Here is a 13,737-nt window from a genome sequence, read left to right as displayed (position 1 = left end):
TTCTTGAACACCTCTGTTGTCGTACGTTTCGGCTCCCGAACGCCAAAAACCCAGAACTAACTGCTCCGCTTTCCGGAAACCAAACATGCTACGCAGCTTCTGTTTTGAGTTTCCCTACTGTGTTGAGGCTTCTGCTTTCAGTTTTCGGTTTTTGAACGTTTCAGAAATCGAACGGTCTTCCGGAACAGATTGCGTTCAAAAACCGAGATTCCACTGTACAGGGTTATTCATAATGAAGTATACAGTTTCAACGCACTATAAAAAAAGAAGAATGTAATATATCTTACGTTTCCTGTAACAGAATTGTAGGGGAATATTTAAAGTTTTTTTTAAAAAGAAACAGTCACAGATGTTCTGTGTGTGCACTCTTTGTCACACCGGCAATCCATTTCTGCCCAAACGCAACTCACCCTATGCGTTGATTTTCCTGGGCTTCATTGAATGGCGGTGCAAACACTATCAACGACTTCTTCTGATACACAGGACTTCTAAGTTTGTACAAACAGCCTGTAGTTTCAATTTTTTTATGCCCGTTGTAGATACATGTTCTGCTTGAAGGTCCCCAGAATCACAATCAAAAACGCCATCACACAACAGTTACAGATTCCGTTTTGCTCAATTCAAGAACACAAAACGCCTTCTCCACTGCAGATGCAGCCATTTTGCCTGACTAGCCACGTGACACACGCGCTATTGCCTATGTCGCTTGCCTCAGTAGCGGAACACAAACTTTATGAGTACATCTACCTCACAGTTTGCAGTTGTAGTCCTTGTCGTCGCCTGTTACTGTCTTACAGCATCTGGAAACTATACAGTGGTACCTCTGGATGCGAATGGGATCCGCTCCGGAGCCCCGTTCGCATCCTGAAGCGAATGCAACCCGCGTCTGCACATCTGCGTGTGTGCGGGTCACGATTTGCCGCTTCCACGCATGCTCGTGACGTCATTTTGAGCGTCTGCGCATGCGCGAGCGGCAAAACCCGGAAGTAACATGCTTCGTTACTTCTGGGTCGCCGTGGAGCGCAACCCAAAAACATTCAACCCGAAGCTACTTCAACCCGAGGTATGACTGTACTTCATTATGAATCACCCTGTATAATAGTGTTTTAAATGCCTAGTGCGGACAGGGCCTCCGATCCTAGGAAACTTCATTTTAGGAACACAACACAGGGAACAATATTCTGTTGGGCAGGTGGGCAGTGACGAGCCACAATTACTTGCTATGTTTGCTGAAACAGGTTGGTGTTTTTCCAGCCACAGCGAAGTCTTCCCCTGTGGTTCCACGAGGGCCACTTTCCCCCCTGAGGTTGGGGGGGTGGCAATGGGGGTGGGGGGGAAGCGTCCACCTGAAGCGTCCTATTTTTCCCTCCTGTCCTGCAGGATTGCAATCTTCCACCTCCTTCAGGTGTTGCCATTTGAACCAGCAGATCCAAACATTCTTTCAGCAAGTCCACCCAAGCATCCCCTCCTCCAGCGCCCCCGGGAGCGAGCAGGACTCTAAGCCCAGGCCTCCTCTCAACTCCTACTCACCGCGGTGAGCCTCTCCCCAAACCTAACCAGAAACGTCCCCTGCGAATGCGGCCGGAGGCCATAGGCTCGTCTAGGCCAAGGGCATGTTCTTCCCCCCCTCCTAAGCTTGTGTGTTCATTTTGGCAGGCAGTCTCGGATACTGAACTTTAGGAGCCCTCGAAGCAGGGAGGCCATTTTGTAAAATCCCGTTTAAAAAACAAAAAAGCTCTGTAACTGGAATGCATTTTGTAAACACCTGCAGATAGTTGCATGCTTTTATTTTTGTCGGTTGCACAACCACGTTCCGGCACTGTTTGCTTTGCTGTTGTTGTTGCTGCTGCTATTGTTGCTTTTGGTTCTAGTTTTCATTGTTGTGTGCAGGGAATTGGAGCTGTTGTACAGAAGCGGTGGGAAGGGGACGCGGAACAGAGATAGGGGAGGGACCAGGTCAGGCCTCTGAAACCCCCTTGAGACATCGCCACCGCCAGCTTATTAAAGGCTTAATGTGTGTTTTGGCTTTATTTTCCACATTGAGGTCTAGGAACTTTGAAACTGAGAAACTCAGATCTTCAGGATCTGAAGAGCAACTGCTACCACGTTTGGCACAAGTATCATTATTGCCATTATTATTTTATTACCTGCCCTTCACTCTGAGTTCCCAGGGTAGGCTATGGCAATTTATAACACATCATTAAAAAATAACATAAAACGACTTAAAATAACAAAAATAGGATGGGCCCCCAAAAGTTGCCGCATTCCATATTCCACTGCACCCATAACCATGTTAATAGCTTATCATGGAGTATTATATTTCCTTAGTATTTTAAGCATAATCTGGACCTCACCTTCCCATGGCCTGCTGAGATCCCTGTGGCCTTTTCACAAAAGACAGTGGTTTCCTAAAACCAGACTGGAGAGAGTTTGTTTTTCATTGGGCAGTGGCATCTCCTGTTCAGCATTTGAACTCGTGACCCGAGACCCAAAGGGTTCTCGTACTGCAATCCTGCTGCCCAGCCTAATCCTCTCCCCTGCCTTCCCCCCAATTTCCTGCTCCTCGGGCCCTTGCTCCTGTGCTTCTCTTTATGCTGTTGGACTTGACTGCCGGGTGATATCCGACGTCTTTTCTCATGCAGCTATTTCCTTCCCCCTTTCCTCCTTCCTTCCATTTTTCCCTACCTCAGACTCAATCTGGCACACAGCAGGAAGGCGCTGAGGAACTCACGCATTGTCAGCCAGAAGGACGATGTCCACGTCTGCATCATGTGCCTCCGTGCCATCATGAATTACCAGGTGACCGCGGGCAATGGGACGTTGGGGAGGTTTGTGCCCACAGAAACGGGTTTTTGCAGATTCTGGAAATGATGCAGAAACTTTCGGACTGGAGACGCAAGTGGGATGAACATATACATCTGGAGCCATTCTCCCTGCAACTCTCTGCCAAAAAAACCCAAAGTATGGTGTCCAGCCTATTATGGTGTCCATATAATAATAATAGGGACTCGGGTGGCGCTGTGGGTTAAACCACAGAGCCTAGGACTTGCCGATCAGAAGGTCGGCGGTTTGTATCCCTGCGACGGGGTGAGCTCCCGTTGCTCGGTCCTTGCTTCTGCCAACCTAGCAGTTCGAAAGCACGTCAAAGTGCAAGTAGATAAATAGGTACCGCTCCAGCGGGAAGGCAAACGGCATTCCCGTGCGCAGCTCTGGTTCGCCAGAAGCAGCTTAGTCATGCTGGCCACATGACCCGGAAGCTGTACGCCAACTCCCTTGGCCAATAAAGCGAGATCAGCGCCGCAACCCCAGAGTCGTCCGCGACTGAACCTAATGGTCAGGGGTCCCTTTACCTTTATAATAATAATAAAATTTATTATGTATACCCTGCCCATCTGGCTGGGTTTCCTCAACCACTCTGGGCGGCTCCCAACAGAATATTAAAAACACGATGAAACTTCAAACATTAAAAACTTCTCTAAACAGGGCTGCTTTCAGATGTCTTCTAAAAGTCAGGTAGTTGTTTATTTCTTTGACATCTGGTGGGAGGGCATTCCACAGGGCGGGCACCACAACCAAGAAGGCCCTCTGCTGGATCCCTGCAACCTCACTTCTCACAGTGAGGGAACCCCCAGAAGGCCCTTGGAGCTGGACCTCAGTGTCCGGGCTAAACGATGGGGGTGGAGATGCTCCTTCAGGTCCAAACACAAAACATTTGGCAGTGAGGGGAGCAGGGGGAAGTCACAGGCATGGCCAATGTTCATATGACAAAGGCTCCTGCTTGAGAAAGAATCCAGTCCTTGACCCTCCACAGAATGAGAGGAACCCTTTTCTCCCTTCAGTCACCATTCCCCAATTTCCTCTAGCTCAACTCGGATTGCTAACATCCTCTCCCACCTTTCCCTTAGTCTGGGTTCAGCCTCGTGATGAACCACCCAGCCTGTGTCAATGAGATCACACTGAGCCTCAACAACAAGAACCCCAGGTAAGGAATTGGAACTCCTTTTCCGGACGTGTGTTTCTTCATTTCTGAAAAGAGAGATGCAGGCCTATCTAGGGGTCGGAGCCTTCCAAACTGGGATGCCCTGTTCTCTAAATCCTAGGTAGGAGGTTTCATAGTGAGGGAACTGGACTCTACAATTGCTTCACTTGTTACAGTGCACTGAGCCCCACTGTTTCCTTTATGTTTGGATGCATTTAAAAGGACCCACACACAAAAAGATGGAAGCTATGCTATGGGGAGTTGAGAAAGGGTGTGGACAGCATAGTTTTTCCCAATCAAGAAGAGGATTTTTAAAAGATTGTGAATACCCTAGTACAGGGTTCAGCAAACTTTTTCAGCAGGGGGCCGGTCCACTGTCCCTCAGACCTTGTGAGGGGCCGGATTATATTTTGAAAAATAATAATGAACGAATTCCTGTGCCCCGCAAATAACCCAGAGATGCATTTTAAATAAAAGCACACATCCTACTCATGTAAAAACACACTGATTCCCGGACCGTCTGCGGGCCGGATTGAGAAGGCGATTGGGCTGGATCCGGCCCCCAGGCCTTAGTTTGCCTACCCATGCCTTAGTATATGGCACTCGGCAGTATATGCCTGACTTCAGAAAGTGTGGCCAAATACTCTTCGTTTTTATTAGCACTTAGAGTGTCCAGGATTTCCTTAATGGGGGAGATGCAGTTTGCCGTGTCTGACTTGTCCCTTATCCCTGCTTTTCCCACCAAAGGAACCCTGAAAGGCTCAAGAAATGCCCACAAATAGTAGCATCAGTTCTATTCTCCTACTGTCCATCCCCCACACTCCCAGTTGTGGTTGCGGCCTGCGGCCTTCCTTGTTCCTTTTTCTATTAACTCTCCTCCCTAGTCAGCTGTTTCTCCTAACCCCCTTGCCATTCACCACGTGTTTTTCTTTATATAGGCCACAATCATGCCCCCAAACCCATCACTTCCCTCATGTGGATGACAGAGGGAGGGAAAGGTACCTTAGCATAGTTCGAACCCTCGTGTAGCGGGCTGGACCCACCCACCAATTTGCCGCAGAAGATGTCCCCACCAAGCAAGTTAATCCAGGAGGCTCAAGCTAGTCAGCCATGCTTCGTGTTTCTGGAAATGGCAACCTTTGAACCCTTCACCATCCCCACAAGCTGTCTGCCCCCACTTGGGAGTTTCTCTTGAGCCATTTGCATCCATCACACCCTTCGGCCCCTTTTCAGGAACGATGATCCACTTGGGAGTCCTTCATCTCACTGCTTTCCTCCTCGCAGGACTAAAGCTCTCGTCCTGGAGCTGTTGGCTGCTGTCTGCTTGGTCCGAGGGGGACACGACATCATCCTGGCTGCATTTGACAATTTCAAAGAGGTTTGTAAGCTCCGTAACCCTTTCGACGGTGCTGGTTTCTGGCGTGCAACAAGATTGCAAGTCAATCAAATACAGTGGTACCTTGGTTCTCAAACGCCTTGGTCCTCAAACAACTTGGAACCCAAACACTGCAAACCCGGAAGTAAGTGTTCCGGTTTGCGAACTTTTTTTGGAAGCCGAACATGCTCCATTTTGAGTGTTACGCTTCTGATTTGAGTTTTTGCTATTTATTTTGCGTTTTTGTTTTTGTGAGGAACCCAGTTCAGCTACTGATTGATTGATTGATTGATGGTGTGACGGCAGTACATTGTTTATTGCTTTCATTTTGTGGATCAATGGTCTTGTTAGATAGTAAAATTCATGTTAAATTGCTGTTTTAGGGGTTGTTTTTAAAAGTCTGGAACGGATTAATCCGTTTTGCATAACTTTCTGTGGGAAAGCGCACCTTGGTTTTGGAATGCTTTGGTTTTGGAACGGACCTCCGGAACGAATTAAGTTTGAGAACCAAGGTACCACTTTAGTGTAAGTGCCCTATGAGTGCAGCCCAAAGTACTCCTGTCCACTGGGTTCCTGCATGATTCACTGCTCAGGCTTTTGCCTCGTTCCAGTCGGCCTTTCCCACGGGGTAGAAATTCCTGCATTGAGTTTGCATTCTGTGTGATTTGATCATTCAGTCGTTCCCAATGCATAGAGGCAGCCTGCCCTCAGAAGAAGTAGGCCCAGAACAGTGACTCGTGCATGAACAGTGGCGCTAGAGCTCCTCTAAAGGTTGTGGGCAGTTCTCGCTTTTGTTTCTGTAAAGGTAGACCCTTTCAGGAGGAAGTGTGAGTTGTGTTTTCATATTTTGCTCAGGAATAAAGTGTGACTCACTCAGCAGTCAGAAGCTTAGGGAACATGTACGGAAAGATGAGGGGCAAACACTGTGTTGAGGGGGGCCTTATAACAGATGGAAACTGGCTCCCCCTGCCCCATTTTATTCTAGATCCCTTTGCTGCTACTGCCTGCAATTTGTACCCCAGCCTTCTTCTTCTTCTTTGGCAATCACTCGTAGCTGAGTAAGATTGTCTTCCATGAACACGGTCTTAACAGTGAGTCCGTAAGTGACTGTGGAGGCCAATTCTGGATCCACACGTCCTTCCACAGTGGGGACATAGGTTTCCGGGCAGGAGTTGATCACTGTGAGGGTTTGCCAAGTGTGCCTTTCTCTTAGCACGTTTCTCCCTTTCGTCCTGAGTTTGAGCATCTTCAAAGCCCATGGCAGCTTTGGTAAAGGCTGATCTCCTTTACCAAAGTGCTTGCAGGCCAGTGTTTCCCAGTTGTTGGTGTCTATACTACATTTTCTTAGATTGAGAGAGTCTTTTAACCTCTTTTGTTGACCACCGGCATTACGCTTTCCATTTTTAAGTTCGGAATAGAGTACAGTGGTACCTTTGGTTACGTACTTAATTCGTTCCAGAAGTCCGTTCTTAACCTGAAACTGTTCTTAACCTGAAGCACCACTTTAGCTAATGGGGCCTCCCGCTGCTGCCGCACCACCGCCATGCGATTTCTGTTCTCATCCTGAAGCAAAGTTCTTAACCCGAGGTACTATTTCTGAGTTAGTGGAGTCTGTAACCTGAAGCGTATGTAACCCGAGGTACCACTGCAGTTGCTTTGGAAGATGATAATCAGGCATCCAAACAACATTTCATGACCAGCCTTACATGACCTTGAATGTTAAGCACTTGCTTTGTTATAAAGCTGAAATGGTCACATTTTCCATATTTTTCCATAAGTAAGGAGTGTGGCTTTGAAAGAGAGTGTGTTTTCAATTGCTCAAACTTCAATGGGTGAATTCTCTCACAGTGCTGTAGTCTGTTCTGTATATGCACAGTAAGAACAAAAGCGCCTGCTCCTTAGGGTCAAGCTAAATGTGATGTTAAATGTGTGCAGTTTTTAAAAATGCCAACTGCATCGGCTGGGGAGGAGCGATTAATGGCAGCAGAGGAGGTATGGAGAGGGTTTTAACCCATTATTCTTGCCTGTGCCAAAGCTTTTTGAAGGTGGTATTTACTTTGTGAGTGTTAAGTTGTGGGTGAACATATCAGACGATACAGCGATTCTTCAAACAGCTCTTGTTTATTCAGAGGCCAGAACAGAACTGAACTGAAGGGTTCAGTCAGCCTGCTTATATAGGGCTCCAGTACAACGTAACTGTAACAATTTTCTAAAACTATCCAATCACTGAACGTCACTTTCGATCCCTTATTTGCATAACTATCTACAGTATCCCCCTGCTGGCCCAGGGTGAGAACTTCAGTACATAACAGAGAGGCACTTCTTGGTGCCATTGGAGGAATCATAGAATTACAGAGTTGGAAGGGACCGCCAGGGTCATCTAGTCCAGCCCCCTGCAGTACAGGAATGTGAGCCTCGAACCCACAACCCAGAGATTTGAGAGTCTTATGCTCTACCAACTGAACTAATTCAAATTCCACCTTAAGAAAAGGGATTTTCTTCCTCAGGGATAGGGTTAGATCCCCTCTCCTCCATATTTGCTTTGATCCCACTAATAATCAGCAAAAACGCCCCTGCCCCGCCCCCCGCTGATGCAATTTCCATTAAAAACAGCAAAATCCTGCACTTTAAATGCAAATACGGCGTTTCCTGTAGTTTGGCTCTTAGTGAAAGCCTCTGTAAGTATATTTTTTATTATTACAGTTTTTATTAAATTTCTTTTTTACATTTCAGAATATTCACTTAAACAGCCTTAACATATCAATGACTTCCCTTCCTCTCTTTCCATGGTTCATTTTGCACAGCATAAATCCCTGCATATTTTATATAAACTAAGCCTTTCAGTATTCCATTATAACACCCACCAAAACTTATTTACACCGTTGAATTTATCTTAACGCTGCCCATTAAGCCTTTTGTAAGTTTAGATGAGCTAAGTTAATAAGTAGGGAGTAGAAGGGAAACGTGCCTCTTTGGCGCTCATGCTGTTGCTGTAAACTGACACAGGGAGAGCTGACAAAGAGTCTGCTTAGGTTACATGGGATAAAACTTGCCCATGGAGCACATTGGCTTGTGCCAAAGCTTTTGGACGGGAGGAAATGGAATCCTAGGTGCCAAACAGACAGGTGCAAGCCTGATCTGTCACTCAGGCACAGTTGGACAAATTGGACCTGTGTTGGTGGTGGAAACCTGGGCACACATTCTCTTTCTGCTTGAATATGTGGGATTATACTCGCATCTCCTCTCTCCTCCTTTCCTCTCCTCTCCTGCATGGCTTAATTGTCTGTCGTTTTTCAGAAATGACTTATGCATCATTACCTCTGCAGTTTTAAGGCCACTAACTCTGATCGTTTAGCATTTGGCAAGTCAATTCCGCCACTAAGTTTTATCTCCTGTGGGGTAGCAATTCCTGGAGGGTGGGGAGGCGTAGATGTGTTAAGTTTGCCTGGCGGCAAAAACCCGAATGATGGCTACCAAATTTTATTATTGTGGGATAGGCCTTTGTAAGGTAGGTAGGTAGGTGGCCCTTCTCCCCGTTTTGCAGACTGGAAACGGAAGCTTTGCAATATCAGGGTGGCCAGGGTTGCGTGCATCATCTGTGGCAGAAAATACAAAATTAAATTAGTCGTAAATTAAAGACCAGCTGCTTACCCATTGGATAGCACTCTTTATGGTGTGCCTGCCCCGTATCAAATAGCTCAGAAGAAAGGAGGGACACTTTTGTTTGTACAGTGGTACCTCGGGTTAAGAACTTAATTCGTTCTGGAGGTCCGTTCTTAACCTGAAGCACTACTTTAGCTAATGGGGCCTCCTGCTGCCGCCGCACCATCGGAGCATGATTTCTGTTCTCATCCTGAAGCAAAGTTCTTAACCCGAGGTACTATTTCTGGGTTAGCGGAGTCTGTAAGCTGAAGCGCCTGTAACCTGAAGCATCTGTAACCCGAGGTACCACTGTATATGCAATTCTTTCTCCTTTGTTGATCACTCGTAGCTGAGTAAGTTTGTCTTCCATGAACACGGTTTTAAAAATGAGTCCGTAAGTGACTGTGGAGGCCAGTTCTGGATCCACACATCCTTCCACAGTGGTGGCATAGGTTTCTGGGTGGGAGTTGATCATGGTGAGGGTTTGCCAAGCGTGCTTTCCAGTGTTTCCCAGTTGTCAATTTTTGTACTACATTTTTTAATATTTGCCTTGAGAGAGTCTTTAAACCTCTTTTGTTGACCACTGGCATTACGCTTTCCATTTTTAAGTTCGGAATAGAGTAGTTGCTTTGGAAGACGATCATCAGGCATCCACACAACATGACCAGTCCAACGAAGTTGATGTTGAAGAATCATTGCTGCAACACTGGCGATCTTTGCTTCTTTCAGTACACTGGCATTAGTTCTCCTGTTTTCCCAAGTGATGTGTAATTCTTTTCAGAGATGCAGATGTCTCTGAAATATGCAATTATGCCTGCCCTAACTTACTGTACTCCTAAAAGGGAAATTACCCCAGCCTTTCATTGTCCTGCAGCTGTCCAGTGGCGTAGCGTGGGGGGTGCCAAGGGTGCCGGCCGCACCGGGCGCAACATCTGGGGGGGGCGCGAGTCCAGAGGGAAGGGACAAGTTCCTTCCTCCGCCGGGCTCCCCGCAGCCACTGCCAGCCTTGCGCCCTAGCGCGCGCGCGCCCCCCGCCGCCACTGCGGCTGCGCTCCACTCACTGCTTGCAGGAGGAGCAGCTGCTGCAGCAGCGCCGACACCACCACCGACGCCTGGCCGGCACGGGCAGCCTCCGCACCCCGACGCGCCGCCGTGCCTCGCCGTGCCCTGCGCTCCCCAAAAACCTCCAAGAGGAAGCCGGTGGGCGGGCGAGGCCCGGCTAAGCCTCTCGCCAGCGGGTTAAGGGGCTTTCGGTTTTAAAAGGATTAGCTTGGGAAGGGGCGGGGGGGCTGCTCGCCGGCAAGCGCCTGCTCCGCGTTTCCAAAGGCGCTCGCCATCCGAGGGACACGGAGCGCTTGCAAGGAACGGGCTCCGTGGAGCAGGTTAGGAAGAGATCCCTTCCCTGGCAGGCCGCCGGCTTCGCCAGCTGTTTCCCATTCACGATCAGGAGGAACTTCAAGCTGCTTTCAGCTTTGGTAGAGGGAATCTAAGCAAGGGGATGGAGCCGGTGCCCTGAGGAAAGGTGGCAGCATTGGGTTTGTTTTTAGTTTAGAGAAAAGGCAAGCAAGAGGCGACAGGAGAGAAGCCTGCAAAACTAAGGCATGGCAAGGAGAGAGTGGACAGAGAGGAAAGTTTTTATCCCTCTCTCTGTACAATATAACTCGTGGGCATCCAGTGAAGCTGAACGTTGGAACAGTGGCGTAGCGTGGGGGATGCCAAGGGTGCCGGCCGCACCGGGTGCAACATGGGGGGGGGCGCTCGCACTCGGGTGCTAAAATCCACGGGTTAGGCGGCGCAAATTACTTGCCTTGCCCCGGGTGCTGACAACCCACGCTACGCCACTGCAGCTGTCCATTATTGGAGGGTGTATGAGTGAAATCTTAGCTACAGCTGAAGACGACTTCCCCAATATTGCATAGCCAGAAATCGGAGATTGTTTACTCTGGGCGTTTATATCCCAGCACTGATTATACCGGGGTAGAGAAACTCTGGCTGTGATGAAGTGATTAGGTCCCAAATTCCATATTAAAGACCAACATCGGCCATGCTAGATGGGTGCTGATGGGAGTTCAACCAGGTCTGGAGGGCTACAGTCTGCCCCCCCCCCCATGCCCTGCCCTGATCTACAGACAGACAAATTTTGATGCTCCCCTCTCTCGCCCACACACCTTGCCCTGGCTGTCTTGAGTCCTTCACAGGTCATTGTGTCTCTCCATTCCTCCAGGGTAGAAGGCCCAGAACTCCTCTAATCGATTTTTTAACAACCTCTGAGCTGCTTGAGCATGTAAATATAAGTAAGTGCAGGGTTGCTCTTGCAAGAGGACAGTTCATTCAAACGTGAAAGAATAGCCTGGCACAAGCTCAGAGAAAATGCGATTGCCTCCACCGCCATCGCGCCAACTTGGTACTTATACTCTCAAGGCATAACTATGCAGTGTACTGACAAGGGATGTTTTGTTAACGTGTGTCTGTCAATTTATGTGAATGCAGAGGACTCTTGAGTCTGCGTGTGTTATTTGCAAAGAAGGATCAACATGTTAAACCCCCCTCTGCTCCATTTTTCTCTGCAGATAGGCTTCATGTATTATTATTACTATTTATTGAATTTATATACCACCCTATACCTGGGGGTCTCAGGGCGGTTCACAGAATAAAATTGAGATATAAAACCACAAAATACATAATAAAAAGAAAAACAGAAACCCAATAGCCCCACCCCACAAAAAAACACATTTTAAAAGGGCGTAGGATGTAAATCAGATCAGCCAAAGGCCTGGTTAAAAAGGAACATTTTTACCTGGTTCCTAAAGTTGTATAATAAAGGCGCCAGGCCAACTTCCCTGGGGAGAGCATTCCACAGATGGGGAGCCACTGCAGAGAAGGCCCCATTCTCATGTTGCCTCCCTTCGGACCTCTCAAGGAGGAGGCAGACGAACGAGGGCCTCAGAAGATGATTTCAGGGTCTGGGCAGGTTCGTATGGAAAGATGCGGTCCTTCAGCTATTGCGGTCCTGAGCTGTTTAAGGCTTTATAGGTCAAAACCAGCACTTTGAATTGGCCCAGAATTCATGTAGTCTCCGAGACCAACTACAGGGAGAAACACTGTTAAAATCTGCTGTAGGAGAATCAGTGGCAGGTGGGGAAAGAATAAGGCACTCTTTCTTGCCCGGTGATACCTACACACACACCCTGAAAAAGCTCCCCCACTTCCATATTACAGTTATGCAGTAAACCCAGTCCGGCAACCCGACGTTTTCATTGTAAGTTGTAGTTCTGCCCGCAGGAATCCATGCCGGAATATCAAATACCTTCTCTGCTGACCCCTCACATTTGCTTCCCCCTAGAATAGCCTCCCCCAACCTTGGGTTTTCAAGATGCTGGATGCTAGACTAAAACCCACACCATCTCTAGTCCGCATGGCCAATGGTCAGAGATAACGGGAGTTCTAGTCCCACAGTATCTGGGGACTCGAGGCCAGGAAAGGCGGCCCTAGAGACGTGCGAATCTCTGAAATGGTGACCCAAGACAAATAATGCATGTTCAGGAGTCTCCCGGTTGTTCAGCCAGCAAGTGCCAGACTTTAAGGCTGGGCAACCCATTGCAGGAAAACCTTTGCTCAGGGCAATTGGCCTCCAAAGATGTCTTGGTACAACAGGAAACCTCCTGGAATTCTGGGCAGTCTGCCTGGCCCTAAAAGCCTTTGTCCCAGTTCTTCAGAGAAAAAACGTATTAGTCAGCAAAGAGAATATCAGTGCCAAGACCTACATAAACAGGCAAGGGGAACTTAAATCCTATCAGTTTTTCAAGGAAAAAACCTTGTGTGTTCTAATGGGCAGTGTCCCAACTCACTTTCCCAGCAGCCTAGCATTTGAGAGGAAATCTCAGAATTCAGGTGGGTTGTCTTGGCCACCCACCAGTGGACCAGCAAAACATCTGAAGGTTTTTTTATTGATTTTTATCTTACCAGATGACATCAGGGTTTTTGCCACTGGCACAGTGAGATGTCTCTTTGTGCAAGCGACCTATCAGACAAGGTGCAGCCTTGCTGAGTACCCTAAAAGCATATCAAATGGCCTCTTTTATCTTCCTTTTCTCTCCAGATCAGTTAGGAAAATCAGGGAAGAAGACCATAATTTCCATCACTCCCAGATAGCCAACTTCATACTTTTAAGGCTTCCGGCAATTTCAGACTTGCCCTTTGGGTCTTCTTCTACATACCTGAGGCTCCTAATGTGCCATCTGATTTCTTGATGCTCTGAAGTCAAAACCCTTCTAGACTTTGGTTGCCAAAGTTTGACTTAGCTGGAATATCTTGATAAGCTATTGGAAATTAATCTATTGGTCTAATTAAATTCCAATTAATAATAATAATAATAATTTATTTATACCCCGCCCATCTGGTAGGATTTCCCCAGCCACTCTAGGCAGCTTCCAAAAGAATAATAATAATAATAATAATAATAATAATAGTAATAATAAAGTGATAAAACATCAAACATTAAAAACTTTCCTAAAAAGGACTGCCTTCAGATGTCTTCTAAAAGTCAGCTAGTTGTTTATTTCCTTGACATCTGATGGGAAGGCGTTCCACAGAGCAGGCGCCACTACCGAGAAGGCTCTCTGCCTAGTTCCCTGCAACCTCACTTCTTGCAGGGAGGGAACTGACAGAAGGCCCTCGGAGCTGGACCTCAGCGTCTGGGCTGAACGATGGAGGTGGAGAAGCTCATTCAGTTATACTGGGC

The 13,737-nt window shown here is 47.6% G+C and overlaps 1 protein-coding gene across 7 annotated transcripts in view; it reads left to right on the top strand.

Moving 5' to 3' along the window:
• Positions 1 to 13,737, top strand: part of FMNL1 (formin like 1) — a 115,516-nt gene that overhangs the window by 69,134 nt on the left and 32,645 nt on the right. For 3 of the 7 annotated variants that reach the window (XM_081166128.1, XM_081166127.1, XM_081166124.1), the window contains 3 exons: positions 2,691 to 2,799; positions 3,906 to 3,982; positions 5,264 to 5,357. In XM_081166128.1, coding sequence (XP_081022254.1) covers positions 2,691 to 2,799; positions 3,906 to 3,982; positions 5,264 to 5,357 — 280 coding nt within the window. Of the gene's footprint in view, positions 1 to 1,405; positions 1,535 to 2,690; positions 2,800 to 3,905; positions 3,983 to 5,263; positions 5,358 to 13,737 lie in introns of all 7 variants that reach the window. The other 4 variants (XM_081166123.1, XM_081166122.1, XM_081166126.1 and 1 more) reach the window with 3 other exon arrangements.

The sequence above is a fragment of the Podarcis bocagei genome (genome assembly GCF_964188305.1).
Source record: "Podarcis bocagei genome assembly, chromosome: 13".
Classification (NCBI taxonomy): domain Eukaryota; kingdom Metazoa; phylum Chordata; class Lepidosauria; order Squamata; family Lacertidae; genus Podarcis; species Podarcis bocagei.
Note: the sequence above shows the minus strand (reverse complement) of the source record. Positions and strands in the feature narration are given on the sequence as shown.